Source organism: Canis lupus, chromosome 26, assembly GCF_003254725.2.
Source record: "Canis lupus dingo isolate Sandy chromosome 26, ASM325472v2, whole genome shotgun sequence".
NCBI classification, from domain to species: Eukaryota; Metazoa; Chordata; class Mammalia; order Carnivora; family Canidae; genus Canis; species Canis lupus.
This window is the reverse complement of record NC_064268.1, coordinates 8,796,599-8,809,772: the sequence shown is the minus strand read 5'-3', so window position 1 is coordinate 8,809,772 and position 13,174 is coordinate 8,796,599. Positions and strand designations below refer to the sequence as shown.

Here is a 13,174-nt window from a genome sequence, read left to right as displayed (position 1 = left end):
TGTGCTGCTCCTGAGAAGAGGACATATCCCAGAAGCCCTAGGTGTCACTGGCCAGGGCACTTCATCACATGCCCTTTCTGGAAACATAATGACAAGGACAGATGGAATTGCCAAAATGGGTTTCGACTAATCTCACGAGTGGAAAGAAGTTGGGGGTGGGGGTGGGTCAATTCTGGGCTAATGTGGGACTCATCTGGTCAAACCTTCTCCAGCTGGCCAGGAAGGTTGAACCACATCATTGAGTAGTTTCCATGAGTAACCAGCAGGTGGAACAAGGCAATGCTGCTCCAACCTTTAGTGTGAAGTTCTGCTCAGCAGCCCAAGTCAGAAAATACTTCCAGGGTCTCATAAGACCCTGCACCCCTGCTCCCAACCAACCACTTGAGACACCAACTGCAAGCCCAAGCTTTTATCTATGCCTCTTTTATTTTTTAAAAAGATTTTATTTATTTATTTGAGAGAGAGAAAACACAATTGGGGGGAGGTGCAGAGGGAAAGGGAGAAGCAGACTCTCCACTGAGCAGGAACTTGACATAGGGCTCGATCCCAGGATCCTGACATCATGACTTGAGCCATAGACAACTCTCTTAACCCACTGAGCCACTCAGGCACACCTATGCCTCTTTTATAAAAATTAGAGTTTCCCATGACCCCTCCTCAGGTTTGATAACTTGCTAGGCTGGCTCACAGAACTCAGGAAAATGGTTTACTTATAATTAAGGGTTTGTTCTAGGACACAACTTGCAAACAGCCAGATGGAAAGGATGCATGGGGCAAGGTTTTTGGGGGTGACACACAGAGCTTCTGTGACCTCTCCAGGCATGTCACCTCCCCAGCATCTCCATGTGTTCACCAGCCAGAAAACTGTCTGAACTCTTCCCCTTAGGGTTTTTAACAGAGACTCCATTGTGCAGGCCCAGCTGATTGCGTCACTGATGACTCATGCAGCCTCCAACCCCTCTCCCCTGAGAGGCCGGGTGGGGTGGGAAGAAGTAGGGGGATAGATGTGGGATTGAAAGTTCCAGCCCTTGACAACCACCCCCCATCCTTGGGGCTTTCCCAAAGTCACCTCACTCCCATACATTCAGGTGTGTTGGAAAGGGACTTGTTATGAACAACAGATGCTCCCTTCATCTTTATCACCCCGGAGCTATTCAGGAGCTGGGGACCAAAAACAAATATCATAAGATGGTCTTAGTGTTCCTATCACTTAGGAAATTACAAGGGTATTAGGCACTCTGGTCAGGAGCCATGGACGAAGACCAAAATATCTATTTCTTCCATCAAAATATCACAGCCCAAACCTCTCTGCCAAATTCCAGACTCAAATCCTACTGCCTACATGACCCGTCCCCTCTGACAATTCAAACCAAATGTTATCACAAACAACTGGGATGTCCTCTCCCAGACTCTTCTGTCTCCACAATGGCACCAGCATGCACTCAGGTACCTCCTCCTCCCCCTCCATGTCCAGGCCATTTAGCTCCTGAACCCACGCCCATGTTTCCTTTCCTACTCCCAGCACACCAGTCCAAGCCATTATCTGGCCTGTACTCCCACCTCTGCCTTCCCTAAGAGCTACTCTTTTTCCAGAAACCAGAGTTACCTCAGCAAAACAAACTGTATCAATGGATGGAAGCATGAACAAAATACGGCGCAGCCACACAACGGAATATTCAGCCGTAACGGAAGTACTGGTCCATGCTATAACACGAAGGGACTTCAAAAACACACTGAGTGAATGAAGCCAGTCACAAAAGGCCCCAGATTGTAGGATTCCATGTGTAGAAATATCCAGAATAGGCAAATCCACAGAGACAGAACGCAGGTCAGTGGGTGCTGTGGGCTGGAGAGGAGTGGGAATGGAGACCAACTCTTTCATGGATACTGGGTTTCCTTTTGAGATAATGGAAAAGTTCTGGAACTGAGCAGTGGTGAACGTTGTACAACATTGTGAATGTACTGAATGCCACTGATTGTATACTTTATAATGGTTAAAGTGGTAAAGTTTATGTTACGTGTATTTTACCACAGTGATTTAAAAATCAAACTATGGGGCAGCCCGGGTGGCTCAGTGGTTTAGCGCCGGCTTCAGCCCAGGGTGTGATCCTGGAGACCGAGATCAAGGCCCACGTCGGGCTCCCTGAATGGAGCCTGCTTCTCTCTCTGCCTGTGTCTTTGCCTCTGTGTGTGTGTGTGTTTCTCTCATGAATAAATAAATAAAATCTTTAAAACAATAAAAATAAATTAAAAAATAAAAATCAAACTATGTCCCTCCCCTGCTTAAAATTCCCATTGCTTCTTGCACTTCACATGAACTCCAGTGCTTCCTGTTGGCCTCTGCCCTCCTCTCTGATCTGGTTCTTGCCCATCTCTGTCCCTCCTACCATATTTGGATAACTCTGGCCTCCTTTTGCTTTCTCACCAAGCCAGGCTCTTTCCCACCTCAGGCCCTTTGCATGTACTGTTCCCACTGCTTAGAAGGCATTCACTTCCTTTCATGACTTGCTCTCAGTTTTCAGCGTTAATTTAAATGTCACAGACAGGCCTTCCCCAACCATCCTACCTCATCTCTCTTCCCACCACTGTAATTGTCTGCCATAACCCCCTGGTTGTCTCTTTCATAATACCATCATTGGGTCCTTGTGTGCCTCCCTATAGAAAGTAAGTTCCATGAGTGGAGGTTGACTCTTGTCTGTCTCATTCACCTCTGTGTTCTCAGTGCCTAGCACAGAGTTGGCACTGAGAAGCTACATGCTTAATTTTTTTTTTTTAAGATTTTTTTATTCATGAGAGACACAGAGAGGCAGAGACATAGGCAGAAGAAGAAGGCTCCCTGCAGGGGGAGCCTGATGTAGGACTTGATCCCACGACCCCAGGATCACGACCTGAGCCAAAGGCAGATGCTCAACCAGTGAGCCACCAAGGTGCCCTGCTATTTGCTTAATTAATGAAAGATCACCCAGCTCACAAGGGAAGGGCAGAGGCAGGATCACCCAGCTCACAAGGGAAGGGCAGAGGCAGGCAGGTCTCTTTGATGCCAACTCTTTTTATTTTTTATTTTTTTTACAATTTTATTTATTTATTCATGAGATACACAGAGAGAGGCAGAGACACAGGCAGAGGGAGAAGCAGGCTCCCTGCAGGGATCCTGATGCGGGACTCCATCCCAGGACCCCAGGATCATGACCTGAGTGGAAGGTAGATGCTCAACCACTGAGCCCCAGGTGCCCCTTGATGCCAACTCTTATGTTCTTTCTACTCCTCCACATGATTCTGAACTATATTTGAAGCAGGAGCTTGAATCAAGTATCAGAGAATGGGGTCAGAGTTAGCCATGACCTTTTAATGTAGCTCTATTATCACGTAGAGGAACGTGAGCCTCATGTGGTCACTGCTGTAGATGGATTGTGTCTGCTGGCAAACCAGCCTCTGGACCCAGATGGCACATGTAACTCTGGAAATCCAAACAGAGCCCCGACTGAGATCTCATGGACTTCTTTCCTCCTTTCTGTTTCCTCGTATTCTCCTAGAGCCAGACTGGGGCTTTGCCCTAGGAAGGGAAGTAGTTAACTGCAGCAGCTGAAAACACTGGCCTGCAGGAACCAAAACCAGCACTGGGTAAAGCCAGAATGGGCCCATCCCCTGGCCTCTCCCAGGGCACAAGCAGGCCCAGACTCAGGCGGCCATGCTCTGACCTTCTCCAGAAGGCTCCACAAACATCTCCAAAACGCAGACAGGTCCTGGGATGGTGACTGGCTCGTACTTGAGCAAGCTGCGCTTACCGCTTGGTAAGAAATGTGAAGGGGGGTGGGCAGAGACTCGCTTGTGCAAGAGAACGGTGCTGGTATTGCTCAAACCAGACAAGTCCTTCCTCTACAGCAGGAGTTCCTAATCCTTTCTTCACAACATGGGTCCTCTTCTCTGGGGCAATGTCTTTAAGTGCATAAAGAGAATGCCTTGCATTACACAAGGCCCATTATCTTGAAATGCAGTTATTGAATTATTTTTTAAATTGTGGATAAATACAGGAAGTTCTTTGTTGACATATTAAAACTATAAGAACTGGGGCGCCTGGGTAGCTCAGTGGTTGAGTGTCTGCCTTTGCCTCAGGTGGTGATCCCAGGGTCCTGGGATCTAGTCTGACATCAGGCTCCCCTCAGGGAGCATGCTTCTCCCTCTGCCTAGGTCTCTGCCTCTCTGTATCACTCATGAATGAATAAATAAATACAATCTTAAAAAAAAAAAAAAAACTATGAGAACTAACAGCTGGGTTAGTAATTTTGAAGCAGTGGTGAGTATAAGTTATATTTTGATATATCTGCTATAACTATCTTGTGATTTGAAGATATCTGTGATCTCGATTGATGACCAAGCCTTGGGTACTGCTAATGCAGGTGTGGGCTGTTACCTGCATTCATCATGGAAGGAAATGCTCAATTTCAGGTAATGAAAATAGAGGAATTTTACCCATCCTAAATGATCAGCCTCTTAGACTTTCTGGACCACAGAAGAATGTCCCCGAGCATTGCCTCCCCAACTCAAATGGGAGCTGAGGACAGAGCTGCTCTTATATTGAGTGTCTGGGAAGGGCTGCCTACCACATGGTGGGCATCCAGCACTACTCTGTTGAGTCTCTTGGATCTTCTAAGGAGATAATCACATAGATTGCAGACAAGAGATTTTCTCTTTTCAATCTTTGTCCTCACTTCCTTTCTGGTCTCACTGCATTAGCTGGGGTCTTCCATACAATGTTGAACAGAAGCCATGACGGTGGGCATCCTTATCTTGTTATGCTCAATATTCACTTAACAATTTATGCAGTAGAACTGTAAAGCACCTACTATGTGCCAGACTCTGAGCCAAGGATAAAGATGGGACAAAATTAAGCTCTTTTCCTGTCCAACTGAGAAGACTGAGCACTAGAAGCATTCTGTGGACAGAAATATTGAAAACATCACTAAAGTCTCCCTACTTGTTATGCTGCTCTCAGGATCCTGATTCCTAAGAAGTATAGAAATAGGAACACCTGGGTGGCTCAGTGGTTGAGTGTCTGCCTTTGGTTTACGGCATGATCTTGGAGTTCCAGGATTGAGTCCCACATTGGGCTCCCTGCAAGGAGACTGCCTCTCCCTCTGCCTGTGTCTCTGCCTCTCTCTGTGTGTGTATCTCTCATGAATAAAAAATTTAAAAAAAAATCTTAAAAAAAAAAGTATGGAAATAGGTCCCTGCTGGTGGGGGTCCCAGTCTCCAGGGCATGGGTAAGTGGGCACTGGCAGTGGCAGCCTTCCCCAGGACCATGGCAGTGCAGGACAAGGAGGCAGCACATGGGAAGGATGATGAGAGGTGCCTCCAGAAGGTGTCAACCCCCTCTCAAATAAATAAATATTTTTTTTAAAAAAATGGACCAGATTGTGGTTCAGGGACTGAAATAGGAATGTTGCAATAACAAAATGTGACTGAGAAGTCAGACCAGACTGAGATCTTTTTTTTTTCTTTTTAAAGAGAGAATGTAGGGGATTGTGGGGGGAGAGACCATGGGCAAAGGGAGTAGGAGAGAGAGAATACTCAAGCAGACTCCCTGGAACATGGAGCCTGTCTGGCTGGATCCCAGGACCCTGAGATCATGACCTGAGCTAAAATCAAGAGTCCAATGCATAACTAACTGAGCCATTCAGGTGCCCCCAGACTGAGATGTTTTTAAGAAAGCCTACTACCCTACAGGAGTGGGGGAGGGGCAGGATGGGGAAAAGTAGACTCAGCAGAAGCCAGTAGAAGCAATACCACTGTGATAGGCAGACTACAGGCCCCTCAGAGATGTCCCCATCCGACCCCCCAGGACCCGTGAATATGCTATGATACCTGGGGAAAGGGACTTTGTAGGTGTGGTTAAGAATGTCGAGAGGGGAAGAGGAGACTGGATTATCCGGGTGGGCCCAGCGTTATCACAAGGGATTCCAGGAGGGAGGGAGAAGAGTCAGACCTAGAGGGGAGGAGAGCTGATGAAAGCAGAGGTCAGAGTGAAGCCACCAGCAGTTGAGGAATGCAGCTCAAAGAGACAAGGAACCGATTCCCCCCCTAGAGCCTCCAGAAGGAATACGGCCCGGCCAACACCTTGACTTTAGCCTTATTAAGGCCACTTGGACTCTTGACCTCCAGAGCTGTAAGATAACAAATTTGTGTTGTTTTTTAAGCCCCTGAGATCGTGATAACATGTTCCAGTAGGAACTGGAAACTAATACCGCCCAAGGACAGAGACTCCCCCCACCCCCAATTACGCCAGGAGTGGGCAGGTGTGTAGGAGGGAGCCTCCATCCTGAGGTTCGGGAAGAACTTTTTAGGAAGACAGAGACTGACATCAGAAACTCTTCCAGGGCGGTGCCCGAGACCAGTGTGAGCAGGGTGCTGGGGAAGCCCTGGGAGGACAGGGACCCCCGGACGCCGGGCCTGGAAGGCGGGGGGAGTAAGCCCGAGCGAGGGGGCTCGGCCTCCAGGCGGGAAGGCCCCTTCGTCCAGCGCCGAGGCCTCCTCTGCACCCCGCCCCGCCCCGCCCCGCCGGCCAGCGCCGGCCTTAGAGCCTCGGGCCCACGCTCCGCCCCTCCGCCGGCGACGGACGGCTCCAAGCCGAGCCACGGGGCTCGCTCCGCGGGACAGGAGCGTCGCCAGAAGCCAGCTCAGCTCCGGGGCTGGGTCGGGCCCTCGGTCCCGCGGGGGGAAGGAAGTGCTCCCCTCCTCCCCCGCTTCCCGCAGGCCAGCCCGGACGGATTCTCGTGATTCGCGGGGGCTCCCCCCGGCGGGGCCTCGGTCCCTCTGCGGGCGGGGGAGGGCCCGAGGGGAAGCGACTGGCGAGCGCCCGGGGCCCCAGGGGCTGGCAGGAGGCGCGGGCCGCGGCGCGAGCGGGTGAGAGGGCGGGGAGGGGGGCGGGGGAGGGGGGCGCGGGGGCGGGGCGGGGCGGGGGCGGGGGGGCGGGGGCGGGCGCCGGCTCGCAGTCCCGCGGTGGCCGCCGGCCGGAGGGCGCAGGGTGAGTGCTCCCGCGCGGCGCGCAGCCCCCGCTCCAAGCCCTCGCAGCCAGAGCCCTCCGGGGAGCGGACCCGGCCCGACTCGGGGACCCCGCCCCCGGTTGCCCTCTGCTGCAGCGTGGAACAGCGCCTTCCAGCGCGGGCGGACCGGGATTCCCCTAGGGACTCCCTACCTGGTCCAGAGTCGGGTGGAGGGCAGGGCCGCAGACACACAGCTGCCCCGGGACCTGGGGGAGGCCCCTCTTGGCCCCAGTTACCAACCCTTGAAAACGGGAGCACGGACAGGAACTACCCTTTTGTATGGCGTGCTTAACTGGGAGACAGGTGCCTGCCTTCATCACCTGCTGAGCGCAGCAACAGGTAAGGTGAGTACCATCCTTGTCTCCCTCTTGCAGGTGAAGAAACCGAAACTCGGGCCAAGCTACTTGCCTTGGGTCCCCCGCCAAAGGAGGCAGAGACAGAACTTACACCCAGGTCTGTGTGAACCTCTAAATCCTTTTATGCATCATCTCTGCCTCCCTAGAGAGACTGCAGGGAGAGAAGTGAGGATAAAGGTAGTACTGGGTATTCCAGGAGGAGGCTGAGCTGAGCAAACCTCCAGGGCAGCAAGTCCTTCACCTGGAAATACTTTTATGGTTTTTTTGAAGATTTTATTTATTTATTTGACAGAGAGAGAGAGCGAGCACAAGCAGGGGATGCAGCAGGCAGAGGGAGAGGGAGAAGCTGTGGAGCTGCATACAGCTCCATCCTAGGACTCTGGGAAGGCAGAGGCTTAACAGACTGAGCCACCCAGGCCCCCTGGAAATACTTTTAAACACCTCTTGGGGCAAGATGTGCTGAGGAATGAGAATGGTGGGTTGCGAGTTAAACTCCAGGACACAGAGGTGCAGCCCCCCTCCCCAGGAACTTACAGACCTCTACGTAGGACCTCTGCTGGGTGCCGGGGCTCTTGGAGGCTTTGCCTTGGGACTTCACCTCTCCATACCTCGGTTTCCTTGACTGTCTCATGGGGTTAAGCATGCTACTTACCCACAGGATTGCTGAGATTAAGTGAGATGCTTGGTATAAAGTCTTAGCCCAGCAACTAGCCCGAGGTTACTATGGAGCTGTTCCCCTCTGAAAACACTCTGGTTCCAGACACTTAACCTCAGGTCAGGCAGGGCTATCTGAGATCTGCAGTATTTCCGGACAGCTTCACCAGCAGCTGGACGCTTCTTGAGTAAGACCAAGGCTCGTGGCGGCAACTTCTCACACTCCTGAGTCCCTGGTGGAAAGACTAGCAGGAGCAGCATTTTGAAAATGGTTGGGTTGAGGCTTGCATAATTCCAGAACTACTCTGCAGTCCCTAAGCCCTTCCGGATCCCTGGTTTAGCAAGGAGGAGGAAGCCCAGAGTCTTATTGCCCCCAGATCCGCTCCTCATCTCATCCCCCACATCTAAGCCAGCAACAGGTTCTACTCCTCAGCATATCCTGAATCTGGCCATTTCTCTGCATCCTCATCATCTTTTGCCTCCACTTGGCCTCCCTGCACCCACCGTTGACCCCCCACCCCCCCAGGTCTTCAGCATTGTCTACCAAGCCCTCTGTGAGATCAGACGCTTGTGTCTTGCTACCATCCTCCCACTACAGCCACCCTGACCTCCTGTTTCTTCCTTGAACTTGCTAAGGGCCTTTTTTTTTTTTCCCCCCACCTTCTTAGGGCCTGTGCACGTGGTCTTCCTTCTGTAGGAAATGCTCTCCCCGGTCATCTTCTTGTGACTTACCTCTTTGCAATTCAGGGACCGCTCTACAAGTTGCCAGATCAAGTCTTCCCTGACCATGACCCTGGCAGGAGCCACACTCGCCTGCTCTCTTACTGCGTTCTTGTTTCTCTTTCTTCCCATGCTTAGCCATGAGTGATGCCAACTTTCTTATGTGTTTCCCTGGTTCCTTGTTTGTTCACTTGTTTGTCACCAGGGCCCTGACTTTTTTCTTTTTCACTTCAACCATCAGGGTTCAACTTGTCATTGCTTAACAGCATTCTTTCTGTTTCTACACAGACCTCAGAATTGTCATTCCTTCTAACAGCCCCTTGCCTTCCTCAGCTTTTCTCTAAAGCAGGGCTTGTGGGGTCTTTCCAGGTTCTAGCCATCATATCCAAATTAGCTTGTCCACAATGCACGTGGTTTGGGTTTTTTGTTTTGTTTTTTTGCTACCAAATGATTTTGTTTGAGATAGTGTTTTCCAAACTGATGTATTCAAGTCAAGAGTATGATTATTTTGAAGGCACTTGCCATTTATCACCAGAAGGTCACTGAGGAAAAACCAGGCCTGGCAATATAGTGCAAGTTTTCCTGCAGCCCCACAAGCACTGAGTTTTATTGCTTTTGTTTTCTCTAGTTTAATGGGAAGGTCATGTATGTATGTTTAACTTTTCTGTTGCTTGAATTAGTGAAGCTAGGTGTTTTTCTATATATGTGCCAATTCTATTTCCTGTCTTGTGAAGGAAGGAAATCTCCAAGGCACCTTAATTACTCCCTTCGCCTTTGCTTATACTAAATGTTCCGCTTGAGCCTGTCTCATGAGAGCAGGGCAAGGGCCCCCGGGGGCTAGAACAGGAACACACTGAGGCCGAATTCAGCTGGTTGCAGAAGCTGTTCTGCAAATCAACCAGCAAGAAACTCTTGAGAGTCCCTTGTGCCCGCAGCATGATACTAAGGAGAGAAAGAACTTAGTTTTCCTTAGTCTTTGTGAATAATTTTTTCTTAAATTATAAAAGCACATGGGATGCCTGGTTCTTCATTGGAACATTGGGGAAGCAAAAGATTGGGAAATAATCTAAATTCTGATCACTTGTGGGACTACACACATTCCTACAGGGAAATCTTACGGAGTCGTCCCAAGGAGTGTACCTGATCTAGCACACACCGATCTAGAACAATCAAACATACTGTATTCATCTCCTATGGCTGCTATAACAAATGACCACAGATTTTGGATGGCTTAAAACAACATGAATTTTTTACTTTAAAGTGCTGGTGATCAAATGTCCAAAAGCAAGGTGTTGGCAGGGCTGCCTTCCCTTTGGAGGCTCTAGGGGAGAACCTGTTTCCTTTCCAACTTTTAGAAGCTGTTCACATTCCTTGGATTGTAATCCTTTCCCTCCTCTTCAAAGCCAGTAGAATAACAGCTTCAAATCTCTGACTCCCAACTTTGCTTCTGTACTCACATATCCTTCTGTATCTGATTCTCCGGCTGTACTTATAAAGACCTTTACAATTACATTGGGCCCACCCAGCTAATCCCCACCTTGGGAGCCTTGATAGAATCACATCTGCAAAGTCCCTTTTGCCATATAAACTGACATACCGATAGGTTCTGGAGGTTAGGACAGGTGTGCCTTTGGGGGTCATTATCGAGCCTGCCACACCCCAAAGGGAAGTAAGCAAGGTTCAGAGCAGTGTGTGTAGGCTCACATTTGTTTAGGTTCAAAAAGAGAAAAAGAATAAATATGGATCCACTTGTAAAGACAGAATACCTATGAAGGCCACATAGGAAACTGGTTAAGAGTGGCTGCTTCTGGGAAGAATGGGTAGAAAGGAGGCTAACTGGTCATAGTGTATCTTTTTTTATTTATTTCAGCTTTTTAGTACATGCATGTATCACCTACATTAAAAATAAATTTTAAGGGGCATCTGGGTGGCTCAGTTGGTTAAGCATCTGCCTTTGGCTCAGGTCATGATCTCAGCAGGGAGTCTGTTTCTTCCTCCCCGTCTGCCCCCTCCCAACTCATATGAGCTCTCTCTGCTTTCTCTCTCAAATAAATAAATAAATAAATTTCTAAAAAAAATTTTTTAAGAAGTAACACATACTCATTGTAAAAGTTTAGACCTTTCAGAATTGAAGGAAAATACCTACAAAAATCAGTCCAAATCACTCTTTTTGTCCAGCAATAATCACTGTAAAAGAGTTTTTCTATATCTTACAGACTTATTTTTTAAAAGGCATTTGTAATTTTTCATGTAGATGGGGTCATACTGTATTTGTTATACTGTAATGTGAATTTTTTTGTTTTGCTATATTGTTTACCTCTTTCCTCTTCCCCATGTGAAGAAGCTTTAACAACACTAGGGTTTCTCACTCTTCAGATATACCTTAACTGACTTAACCAGACCCTCAGTGGTGGACATCTAGATATTTTGCTGCTTTCCAGAGCATTCTCAACACTGTAATGTACGTGTGTATATCTTTTTTTTTTTTTAAGTTTAAACTAGAGTGAAATTCACATAACATTTTACAATTCAGTGAACATTTAGTGAACAATTCAATGACATTTAGCACATTCCCAATGTCACACAACCACCACCTCTATCTATCTAGTTTCAGGACATTTTCATCAAACCAAAAGGAAGCCCTGCACCCATAGAGCAGGCACTCCCACCCTCCCCACCCCATCCCTGGCAACCACCAGTCTGCTTTCTATCTCTGTGGATTGGCATATCCTGAGTATTACTTATCAGTGGAATCATGTAATATGTGAAGCTTTGTGTCTGGCCTCTTTGATTTAGTATAATGTTCTAGGGGTTCATGTATGTTGTAGCATGGATCAATACTTCATTTCTTTTTATGGTTGCATAACATTCCGTTGTATGGATATACATCTTTTATTATATCCATTCATCCTCTAATGGATATCTGGGTTATTTCCACCTTTTAGCTATGAGTATGTACTTATATGTATTTGAGTGCCTGTTTGCAATTCTTTTGGATATATACGAAGGATGTGCACCCTTCCACATAGGCTTTGAACTTTATGCTATTTTTAGACACTGTTAACAGCAAGTTAAAAATAATTTGTAACAAAGTGTTGCAGAGCACATACTAAGATAAATGATTGCAGGATGTCAGATCTAAAAAAAATGTTTTCTTATTTTCCAGATCCAGAGAAGACAGGAAAATGGCCACCTGGGATGAAAAGGTAAATTAATTTTGGTGGACAAGCCATGTTAAAGGACCTCCCCAGGCCTGAAGACAAATCTTTTGGGTGTCTCAAACAGGATAAAGGGAGAACACCTGTTTGGGATGTTCCTGCCATACCAAAGTGTCTATAAAACAAAAGTGAAAACTATAGCAGGAATTCATAAACCTCAAGATAGTCTAAAAATCTGAATCAGAGCCTTCAAATCTCTCCTCTGCATTTTAATAACCGTGTGTCATTAGGCCAGGACCCTCACTTCTCTGCGACCTCTGTTTCCTTATCTGGGGAACGGAGAGAAAATTATCCTTGTTCCTGAAGGCTTCTCGGGAAGAGGTGAGGGAAGAGGTCTCAAAATGCTAGGCTGATATTGAGCCCATAAGTGCTTTTTCCCTACTGCCCATTTTACAGATAAAGACACTTGAGCACAGAGAGGTAAAGCCACTTGCTCAGGATCACACAGGTAGGAAGTGGCAGAAATAGGATTTCACCGTGGTCTGACTCCAGAGCAAATGCTTTGCCTCCTGTATCATGTGACCATCCCAAACCAAACTATTAAACCCTGTCCTTGATATCTGGGGTGCAGGTATGTTGGGTTTAGGGGGACATCAGTTGTGAATAGTGAGGATGAGGTAGAAAGGAAGTGTTCGCTTTCGTTTCAGCTGTCCTAGGAGGGTGCAGGCGTCGAGCCACGTAGAGCTGTCAGGATGGTGCTGGAAGCTCCAGGTAGAAGCAGGGTAATCAGAGCAGGATCCAAGAAGCAGGGTCATGGGATGATAATGATGACTCCTTTAATTCCAAGCGTCATTTGGATTTTAGAGCTGTTTACAGTGTGGCAGGGGGAAATGGCCCAGGGTAGATGCTACCAATTCTGATTTTAGAAATGTTGAAATCTGGGGAAAATGTTCATCTTTAAATTAATGAAATACAGTGGCAGAAGTAGTAGCAATAATAACCTGAACAACGTCTATCGAACACTCCGTGCCAGGCATTTGCTAAGGGCTTTCTATGTCTTTGTTTTTTTAATCCTTACAACAGCCCTATGCATTAAAGCATTATTATTTCTTTCTCCCATCTTACAGATAGGGAAATTGATGCACAGCAAAGTTTAGCAATTTGCCCAAGGTCACACAGCCAGCAAGAGGTTCAAACCCATACTGCCTGGCTTCCAGGCCCTAATTACTGACTAGTGATTGCGCCC

The 13,174-nt window shown here is 48.0% G+C and overlaps 1 protein-coding gene across 11 annotated transcripts in view; it reads left to right on the top strand.

The window, feature by feature from the left end:
• The first annotated feature begins 3,769 nt into the window (after positions 1-3,769).
• Positions 3,770-13,174, top strand: part of HVCN1 (hydrogen voltage gated channel 1) — a 39,115-nt gene continuing 29,710 nt past the window's right edge. For 2 of the 11 annotated variants that reach the window (XM_025473926.3, XM_049101596.1), the window contains exon 1: positions 7,028-7,379. Coding sequence is in view for 8 of the 11 variants with exons in the window: in XM_049101595.1 (XP_048957552.1) it covers positions 11,956-11,976 (21 nt within the window). In the remaining 3 variants the exon portion in view is untranslated. The other 9 variants (XM_025473923.3, XM_049101595.1, XM_049101598.1 and 6 more) reach the window with 9 other exon arrangements.